Consider the following 10,889-nt stretch of genomic DNA (forward strand, 5'->3'; position numbering starts at 1 on the left):
TTTCCGAACTGCCTGGCTTCACTTACCAGGACTTTCCGAACTACCTAACATCCCAGTTAGGACTTCCCAGTCAAGTATCCGGTCAACCTTGACCTACTTAACTCTTCTTCATCCAACCTGATCAGACCCTTATCAGTATCTCTCCGCATGGACAACTGCACCTGCATTGTCCATGTCTACATGTCTTTCTGTATTGTCAAACATCGAAACCATGACCAAGGTTTACGCTTGGTCAAATAGGTCAACCTTGACCTACTGGAAATTGCACCAACACTCATCATGTCCTCTGGTGCTTGTACGATTCCCCCTCCCAAACATGTGACTGAAAGGTCATCTCTGACCTGATCTGATCCAACTTGGCTTGTAGAAGATCCACCTTAGCCTTCTACTGGTCCAAGGCTTATTGTTGTTGAGATATTAGTAAACTATCTACATGAACTTTTCTGGTTAGAACGGTTATCTCTGAAGTGTGCTGGGCTCTTAGATCATCCAACTCCTCAGTCTTTTGCTTTAACTTTGAATTGGCTTTGTACCTCAAAGCTACTTCTAATTGGACCTGCGATTGAGCTGCTAATAGACGTACCTCTAGTTCTCTTTGGTGTGAATGATGTATATCCAAAGCTCGCATTGCCTCAACTAAAGATTTTTCCTTCTCATGTAGCAATTGATCCCGGGGGGGAGATCTGAAGCCATGACTTCTAATAAAATCTTTAGAAAAGAAGTAGAACAAGAAGGAGCAAAGCTGGATGTTGTATAAGGTAGGATCACACACTTATTTAAATTGTTGGAGGTATCACGGGATCATTGTAGCAGGGGTCACGGGATCATTGTATCAGGAATCACAGGATCATTGTAGCAGGGATCACGAGATCACTGTCATAAATATGAAGGGTTTAGGAAAAATCAATATTTAGCAAAAAGACAAAAGTAAACTTAGGTCTAGTCAGTCGGACACACCTCCTTGGACTAGACTTGAGGGGGAGGCTAGTGATATGGGTTATAAGAAGCGGATCCCGTACAATAATGTGAAAGGGGATATAAGTAGAAGAAAGAAGTAGAGAATCCCGGGTAAGGTAAATGCGCTCGGTCAGAAAATCTCGGTAAAAAATGTAGAACCGACCGGGGTAAAACTGACTGAGTGCACGACGCAAGTAGATATGCTCGGCAGGCAAAGCTCGATCGAGCATAGAGCGTCGGACGAACCAAAATGAGTGAAATATTAGCACACGCACTTATACCCGGTAGCAAAGCCTCGGTCGAGCATGAAATCACGACCAAGAATATAAGCTCGACCGAGAATACAAAGCCCAACCAAGCTTAAAGGTGTGCATTCCTAAGCAATCTCTGCAGCTGGTCAAACGAAAATTGATTGCATATCATAAGGCTCAACACAACTCAATAGGTGAAGCCCGATTGGACATAAACATAATATAAATATAACACACTCGGTCGTAGAAACCTGATCGAGCATAAACATAACTCACTCGGTAATATAAGTTCGAGTGGACGAGCAGATATACAAACTAAGATAAGCAGAAGGAGCTCGGCTTGGAAATATATAATAACGAAATTAAATAGTAATTTAAATATGAGATAAATTACTGGATAAAATTGTTTATAAATTATTCACAATTAAGCTTGTTAGGGTTTAAGTTGATTTGTGTTAATTATTTTTATACATCAACTATTGTTGACTTGCCTGTTGTTCGAAAGTTTAACTGTTTGAAATTATCGATTATAGTCCGATTTATTGTTCACGGAGTCCCTTCAGATGGGTCTAGTGGCTAACGTATAAGATGTTGGGTCTAGTGGCTAACGTATAAGATGTTATCATTATGAGGTCTGAGATTCGAATCTCTATAAAATCGAGATAAATGTCTCCCTTATGTATTAATCACTATTCCAAAGACTAGTAGCCGCCCATAATAAAAAATAAAAAAAAATAAGGCTAGTAGTCTCTTATGTGTTAGTCCCTTATGTGTTGGTCTTGAAATAGATTGGTGGGGACGCTAGGAGCGTATTCGTCTTTTATCAACACAAAGGTTTAAGATTATTATTATTATTTATATAAAAAATAAAAAAAATTTATAAATATAAAAAAAATAATTGCATGAATTTATTATTTAAATTGCTTACATATATCCATTTAGGAAATTAAAGTTCACATGGTTTGGTACTTAATTTTTTATTATTTAACATTAATATTGTCATATTTTACTGTGATAAATCATATAACACGATATATATTTTGATCAATTTTGTATGTTTAATGATAAATTTTAGTGTATATATAATTTTATTATTAAATAAATTATATTTTTGATAAATTATCATTAAATATATTATCTCAAATCCTCCGTCCCGTTAACTATTAGAGCCTCGGGGCTTCAGGCAGGCCTTCCAAGAAGAGTAAGAAAGGGGGAAGCACATTCCAAACATAAATCCTTGGAAGCCAAATAAACATATTAAAGTTGCCCTACACTTCAATTTTCAGAATTTTAAAGTTGCCCGTCCTATTTTTTTTTAAAAAAAAACATATTAAAAAACAAAAGATAATTTTATGACTACTAACTAAACACATGATCCATAAATGCAGTGACTCATGAAAAGTAATAATAATGGTGCTTCAAAATCTTGTAGACAACAAAATATAAATTAAGTTCAATCCCTTCAGAATGCCATGCAAATGCTCGATCAACACTTACCACCAGACGAGAAAAGCAACTAAGAATATAGTGAAGGATGGTTCAATGAAGCAGCTCATTTCTTCTTGGCGGCTGCCTTTGTGACCTTGGCACCGGTTGGATCCTTCTTCTCGACACTCTTGATGACACCGACAGCCACAGTCTGTCTCATGTCCCTCACAGCAAAACGACCGAGAGGCGGGTACTCAGAGAAGGTCTCAACTACCATTTGTTTGGTGGGAATCATCTTGATGAATCCAGCATCACCGTTCTTGAGGAACTTGGGCTCCTTCTCGAGTTCCTTGCCGGAGCGCCTGTCAATCTTGGTAAGAATTTCAGCAAACTTGACAGCTATATGGGAGGTGTGGCAATCGAGGACGGGGGCATATCCATTGCCAATCTGGCCAGGGTGGTTCATGATGATGACCTGAGATGTAAAATTAGCTGCCTCCTTTGCAGGATCATCCTTGGAGTTGGAAGCAACAAAGCCTCGCTTGAGATCCTTGACTGCAACGTTCTTAACATTGAACCCAACATTGTCGCCAGGAAGAGCCTCTTGTAGAGCCTCATGGTGCATTTCCACAGACTTGACTTCAGTGGTGAGACCGGTTGGACCGAAAGTGACAACCATACCAGGCTTGAGGACACCAGTCTCCACACGCCCTACTGGAACAGTCCCAATGCCTCCGATCTTGTAGACATCCTGTAGTGGAAGGCGAAGGGGTTTGTCCGTAGGCCTCTTTGGCTCATTAACCAAGTCAAGGGCCTCGAGAAGGGTTGGACCCTTGTACCAGTCCAAGTTGGTCGACCTCTCAATCATGTTATCGCCTTCGAAACCAGAAATGGGAACGAATGGGATCTTGTCAGGATTATAACCAACTTTCTTGAGGTAAGAAGAGACCTCCTTAACGATTTCATCATATCGAGCCTTGGAGTACTTTGGGGTAGTGGCATCCATCTAAAACAAAGTAAAAAACCAAAGAGAATATTAAATGAAAAAGAATCTAGTTCACCATCGCAACACAATGAAGAATTCAACTAATTTAGAGATTTATTGATCACCTTGTTGCAGCAGCAAATCATCTGTTTAACACCAAGAGTGAAAGCAAGAAGAGCATGTTCTCGTGTTTGGCCATCCTTTGAAATACCTGCCTCAAAACCACCAGTGGTTGAATCAATAATGAGAACTGCACAATCAGCCTGAGAGGTTCCAGTGATCATGTTCTTGATAAAGTCACGGTGCCCAGGTGCATCAATGACAGTGCAGTAGTACTTTGTGGTCTCGAACTTCCAAAGAGCAATATCAATGGTGATACCACGCTCACGCTCAGCCTTAAGCTTGTCAAGAACCCAAGCATATTTGAAAGATCTTTTATTCATCTCAGCTGCTTCTTTCTCAAACCTCTCAATTACACGCTTGTCAATGCCTCCAAGCTTGTAAATGAGATGACCAGTGGTGGTCGATTTACCAGAATCGACATGGCCAATGACCACAATGCTTATATGAACCTTTTCCTTGCCCATAATTTCTAGAAGAGACCAAATAAGGAGTCGTGAATAATAAATTAAACAAAAAGCATCAAAACATCTAAAGCATGTTAAATGCAAGAATTTAATTGAAATATTCTTGTAAATATGCAAGGGTAAAGATCACCTGAGCCAACCCAAAATGAACTCAAATAGTGAAAAAGTGCCCAATATTTCCTATAAATGCATTGAAACACTAAATTTGAAACCTCTTTATCCGAAAGTAGAAGGAAAGCTAACAGAAATTAAATTAGCAAATAAATTCTAAAAGAACATCTTTCCCTAGTTTCATAGAATACAATTACAGAATTAATGATTATACATCAAAGTCTTAGCAAATTGTGTATACTAGCTATGTAGCAATTCACTTTGTAACAAGAAGGGGGTGGCAAAATATTTAAACTCCAAAATAAACAGTCCAAAATAATATACATATCGTGGTTGTGTTCAAAAATTGCATATTCCTGTAACCAGGTAAGGAATAATGATATCCTGAGCCTACCAGAAAACAAACTCAAAACATGATAATTCTCTGTATTCTTAATATATGCCTCCAGAACAAAGCCACAAAGGAAGAATAAAATGGAAACCTTGCAGCTGAAGGAGAGGCAAAGCAAACAGAGATCGTACAAGCAAATGACCTCTTTGATCTATGGAGGTCCAATAATTACACAAAAAAATTTCAATATATATATAAGCATGTATAAATGCCATTTTACTGTTCCATAGGACATATTGCTGTAAACATATAAGGGGAAATGATATCCTGAGTCAACCAGAAACAAACTCTAAACATGAAAATCCCCTATATTATCAATATATGCCTCCAGGACAAAGCCACAAAGAAACATTAAACTGGAAACCTTGAAGCTGAAAATAGAGGCACAACCAACAGAAATAGACTAGCTGTCAAATTCTTAGAAAGACATCTTACTTTCTTTTTTTAACCTAAGACACAACCAGCTATATGTCCATACAGACGTGAATAATTTAGGACTACAGACTTTCACAGCAATTCCGGCATTAAAAACCATCAAGACATGTGGATCAAGGATTAAAACACCAGACAATGCAGCCAAGTAAATAATACCATTGAAAAAGATATCAGTTTTGATAATTACAAGGAGACTAAGAATCATCCGAACTACAAAAATAATAAAATACCATGCAAACTTATGACTTTCACGGTATTCCAACATTAGAAACCATCAGCATATGAACATCGAGTAGTTAAGTTAAAAGAACGAGCAGCTGAGTAAAGATAAAAACATCAGCTTTCCTCGATCTGTGATATTCCATAGACAAAGGTATCATTTTTTACAATGAAAACGAGACAAACAGCATCCAAACTACAGCAATAATAAAATTATAGCTAGATAAACAAGATCTAGATTCTATAATTCCAATCCTGATCACCAATCGGAGGTCCGCAATGCGCAAAACTCCCATAACGACAAAGCAACAGACAGATAATGAAACATCTACAGATCAAAATACGAAGAAGCATAAACAAACGAACCAAATCATTGCACGATATTTCAAACAAGACGGAGTGATTTCGATCGACATGCTAAAGACATGATAACAACTAAAAGATAATCACCAAAACGAATCACTAGTAAAAAAGATGAGCGAGATCTCACCCAATAAAGATCTCGAGAGGAGGAGCCGCAACAATAGAGACGAGCGAAGTGCTTGCGGAATTTGCCGTCTCGTCAAATTTATAGACGGGGACGTCTGGCGACCCACTTAGGGTTTCTATTATGCCCGTCGGATTGCAATATGACGGTTATTATGATGTGATCGGACGGGTAATCTACCGTACGCGCTGTTTAAACAATGAAGCAATAACTTTGTGAGCCCAAAACCCCATTTTAAGAAAATGGGCCCATTTAATTGGGCCTAAATACGTTGTCGAGATGGATTGCAAATTTGGCAATTATGAACTATTTCTGCGATACTAAACCCTTTATTTATATATATATATATATATATATATATATATATATACAAAACCATAAGGAATGCATGGCAGGAGAACATTCCTAATATACAAAACCGTTCGCCTGTAGTTTGGTCCTTGCGGTTTGATGCGGCTATGATGAGTTGGACGCGCCACGTAAGAAAAAAATAAAATAAAAGGAAAAATCACTACCGCAGTCGCACAACCATTTCTCCACCTCTCCCATCGGTTGTCGCTGACCTTCACAAGACACTGGCGGATCACCCCTCAGCCGGATCACAATCGGATCATGGTCGAATTTCGGTCGAATTGCGGTCGGATTCCGGCCAGATGGCGGCCGGAATCCGGCAGTTTCGTGGCCAAAATCTGTCGCGCCGCTAGCAGACGCAGCGCTGCTAATTCTAACCACGGATCCGGCCTGAATCCAGTCGTGATCCGGCCGGAATCCGATCGCGACCGGATTCCTGCCGAATCGCGGCTAGAATCGGCATTGCTGCGCCTGCTAGCGTTGCGGCCGATTTTGGCCATGAAACGGTCGAATTACGACCACCATCTGGCCGGAATCCGATCGCAATCCGGTCGAAATATGGTCGCGATCGGATTCCGGCCGGATCGTGGCCAGAATCGGCAGCGCTGCGTCTGCTAGCGTCATAGCCGATTCTGGCCACGAAACGGTCGAATTCCGGTCGGAATCTGACCACGATCCAGCCAGTGGTGGTCGGGCGTCCAGCGGAAGGTCGGCAGTCATGTAACAGTCGATGGTTTGGCGAGGTTGGCGAAAAGATGAGAAGAGAGGATGATGCCACCATTTTTTTCTTTAAGGTTTTAACGTGAAATGCCAAATCATTTCTACCGCATCAAACAGAAAGGAATGCATCGTACGAGAGCATTCCTCGATATATATATATATATATATATATATATATATATATATATATATATATATATATATATATATATATATATATATATTGTTCCGCTGCGGAACAAAACTTGTGCACCTTTGCGGACCGCCCTCGTGGCACCGTCCGCGTCACCTTTTCTCACCCTTAGAAAACGCCACAGTCCTCCTGCCTAAGCCCTAATGCAATCTACTCCTCCTTTTCAGCCTTTCTTCTCGCATCCTTCCTCGCGGATTCCGCTGCGGAACAAAACAGATCTTCTCCACCTCGCGATCCTTCTCGCCTCCGCAAAGGTCGGCTTCCATCGCTCGCGAGATCTGCAACGCCGCCGCACAGATCTGCCGCCTCGCCCTTCTTCTCGCATCCGCAAAGGTCGGCTTCCAACCCTCGCGAGTTCTGCAACGCCGCTGCACAGATCTTCTCCACCTCGCCCTTCTTCTCACCTCCGCAAAGGTCGGCTTCCATCCCTCGCGGGTTCTGCAATGCCGCCCCACACATCTTCTCCACCTCGCCTTCCTCTCGCCTCCGCAAAGGTCGGCTTCCATCCCTCGCGGGTTCTGCAACACCGCCCCACACATCTTCTCCACCTCACCTTCCTCTCGCTTTCGCCGCGAGCATAACAGAAGCCGACGATCTATCTAGGGTTTCAGGCGCCGCCTCCACTCATCAAACCCAACGAATCTAGGGTTTCTCTCGGCGTGATAAATTTCATTACAGGTAAAACCTCATTTTTAAAAATGTTATTGTTTCTATTTTTATTTATGGTTTTGGGTTTGAATCTGTAGCAACGCCGAGAAGTGCATGATCAATGTGACATCAATTAACAAGAATCTGTGATTTGTTTCGGTGTCTATTTATGTTGTAATTTGCAGTATCAGTGTGATTAAGAAGTGCATATACAATTTTTGATGGTTTCTGTTTTTATTTATGTTCTCTGTTCTTAATCACAATGGGCAAATAACTGAGGAGTCAAATTGGCTATGTATCATCCAAATATGCTTCCTTTAGTATGAGGAGTCAAAGAGAAAGTGATATGCTAATACAAAACAAAAAAACATCTATCTGTTAGTTGTTTCAAGGCTACTTCCATTCTCAGAGCTTATCCCAATTTTGACGCCTAATAATTCATGATATCTAGGCATGTCATTCAAATGATATCCTTATTTCGGTTATATCTAATATTTGAGATACTAATTCAACATGGATCATGAAACTTACTATTAAACGCAGTCAACCTTTAAAGTGTAGGATTGTGTCAATGGATGGTGTGCACCTACTAAAGAGGAGGGTTTAATAGCTGTTTGCATAAGTGTGATTAAGAAGTGCAATATGTTTACTAATGATTTGTTCTTGTCTAAACAGTGCATATACAAATCTTTCTATAGTTATATTCTTGTAGCGCTTTAAGTTGCAATCATTTCTTTTGAATGCTCCATATATTGTCACTTGAATACCATCTATATTTTTCATTACTTATTCAAACTGCTATTATTTAACATAATTTTGTTAAATTTTACTTTTAGGTTGTTATTGAATGACATCATCAAGTAACAGTAGCATCAACCATACCAAATATGAAATTGTACGATGCAGGGATTGCGGATTAACAGCATTTGTGCTAGTCTCAAGATCGATCAAGAACCCAGGAAGATTATATTATGGATGTAGGCAGCATGGATGGTTAAAGTGGGTGAGGTCCGATACTGGACTAAATGTAGACACCAATAATATACATTTTAGGATGTTGCCAAGAGTGGAGTCAAGAGTAGGAAGTGAACACATTGCTTATCCTGGACATAATATGAGAAATTGGAATGTACCGCTTATGGTCTGGATATTAGTGATAGTGAACTTATTTCTTTTGGCTATATACTTTTTTTGTTTGTTGGTTGGTCTAGTTAAGTGATGCTAGTGTTGTAATGATACAGAAATGTAATGACGGATGATGCGACATTTGATTTTTTTTTTTGTTTATGGATGGATATTAGTTTTATATCCTTAGTATTTGTATTTCATAACTCCATTAACATTCTAAATGGGTCGGGCGCCATTATGATTTTCCATTGAAGCTTAACCATTGGTTCAATGTTGTGAGATGGGAAATTAGAGGCATTTACTTGTATTTTGTTTATATTTTATAAGTTGTAATGGATCAATTGTTTTGAGTAGCTCTATACATATTTAGTCCACAAAAAGACTCCTTGAGCTTGTATCCTCCATCTAGACAGAGTACTGAGTTATACGAAGAAGTTCCTGATACTTCGTCTGGATCTGATTTGCCTGCTTTGAGGTGTTACACTAACTCTTATATTTTGTTTACTGTGTTTCAGTACAAGATTGTGCTAACAGGAGAAGAAATTGTATGGTCTTCACATTTTTTACATTTAGATCCCCTAATTAAGTGTCCAAGATCTTTGTGTTGTCATAGCCAAAGTGGGAGACACCTATCTTCTTTATGTTGTCGTATACATATTTAGCTCTAAATGGGTTGTCGAATTGAATTGCTCCACTACGTGCAGCATGCAATAATAGTGGTGGTCAATGTTCTGAAAATGAACAGAACATTATGCTGGAGTTGATCGTGGCAATTATTTTATTTGTCAAAACATCACAAATTATATAATTAATTATGTATTATCATATTTATTAAAAGGAAAACAAATTATGATAAATGTTTTGAAAAATATTAAAAATTAATATTTACAGAAGATTCCCTGGCATTCTTTATAGAACTGGCATTCTTTTCAAAATTATGTATTATCATTATTTTCAACTTGCATTCTTTTCAACAAGAAGATTCCTGGAGCTAATTTACAGAACATCCAACGATAATTTTTTCAATAATAGTTCTACTTCTGACATGGTTTTGACATTCAACAACAACAAGAATACTTCTCCTTTTGACATTCTGCTACAGAACATCCAACAACAAGAATACGATGAATTAAGAAAAAAAAGAAGAGAAGAGTAAATACATGAACTGCATCCAGCATCCACAAGTAAATACATATAGTCATTAGAACAGAAGAGTAAGTGAATAGTTTATAATGTCAGATAATACATCAATGAGGAATACAGCTCCTGCATGGTTTAAAAAAGAAGCAATAGAAATTGAACACCATTACAAATTCAAGTACCAAACTGCCATCTTCTGTGCCTCTTACAAAAATTTGATCTGGAAAACTTTTCAAGCACTTGAACACCATGCTGAGAAGAGTAAGAGAATAGTTTCCAACCAAGATATCCACGCAGTATAAACAGTATGTGAATGATAAAAAATATGATACCACAACATAAAATAAAAAATTAAAACAGTATGTGAATCAAATTAACAATCTAAGAAATAAATAATATGATATCCATGAAGCTAAATTTGTTTGATCTATCAAGTTAAGAAGTTGAACTTTGTGAGGTTATCTTATGCAACAATATGATGTTTAGGATTGTAAAATATAACAAAATATAGCATTTACTACTTTTCTAATTGGTTGTGTAGATTTTGTGTACTGTGCTACAATCACATTATGACTCAAAGCTATCAAATTTGGTTTGTGCGCTGTGCTACATTCACTACATTTTGTGTGTTGTGCTACATTACTACTTTTGACAATGGTGAATGGATAAATCATTCACGAATGAAATAATTTACAGCAAGTAAAAAAGTAGCAACTATCAAATATCAAAATTTTAAACCCACACTAAAAAGTCAATCTACAATCACATAAAGACTCAAACCTATACATACTGTTTCCAATGACACTAAATCACAATAAGCAAACACCTCAATATAATAAACACAATAAACCAATCAAA

General features: G+C 38.3%; 1 protein-coding gene across 1 annotated transcript; it reads right to left on the reverse strand.

Annotated features, from left to right (window-relative positions):
* Positions 1-2,596: 2,596 nt before the first annotated feature.
* Positions 2,597-5,980, reverse strand: LOC122052163 (elongation factor 1-alpha-like). Its single transcript, XM_042613565.1, has 3 exons — positions 5,855-5,980; positions 3,747-4,213; positions 2,597-3,642 (listed from the first exon to the last, which is right to left on the reverse strand). The coding sequence occupies exons 2-3, from the start codon at positions 4,206-4,208 to the stop codon at positions 2,761-2,763; spliced, it is 1,344 nt and encodes a 447-aa protein (XP_042469499.1). The 5' UTR covers positions 4,209-4,213; positions 5,855-5,980; the 3' UTR covers positions 2,597-2,760.
* Positions 5,981-10,889: the final 4,909 nt, after the last annotated feature.

Source organism: Zingiber officinale, chromosome 3A, assembly GCF_018446385.1.
Source record: "Zingiber officinale cultivar Zhangliang chromosome 3A, Zo_v1.1, whole genome shotgun sequence".
Taxonomy (NCBI): domain Eukaryota; kingdom Viridiplantae; phylum Streptophyta; class Magnoliopsida; order Zingiberales; family Zingiberaceae; genus Zingiber; species Zingiber officinale.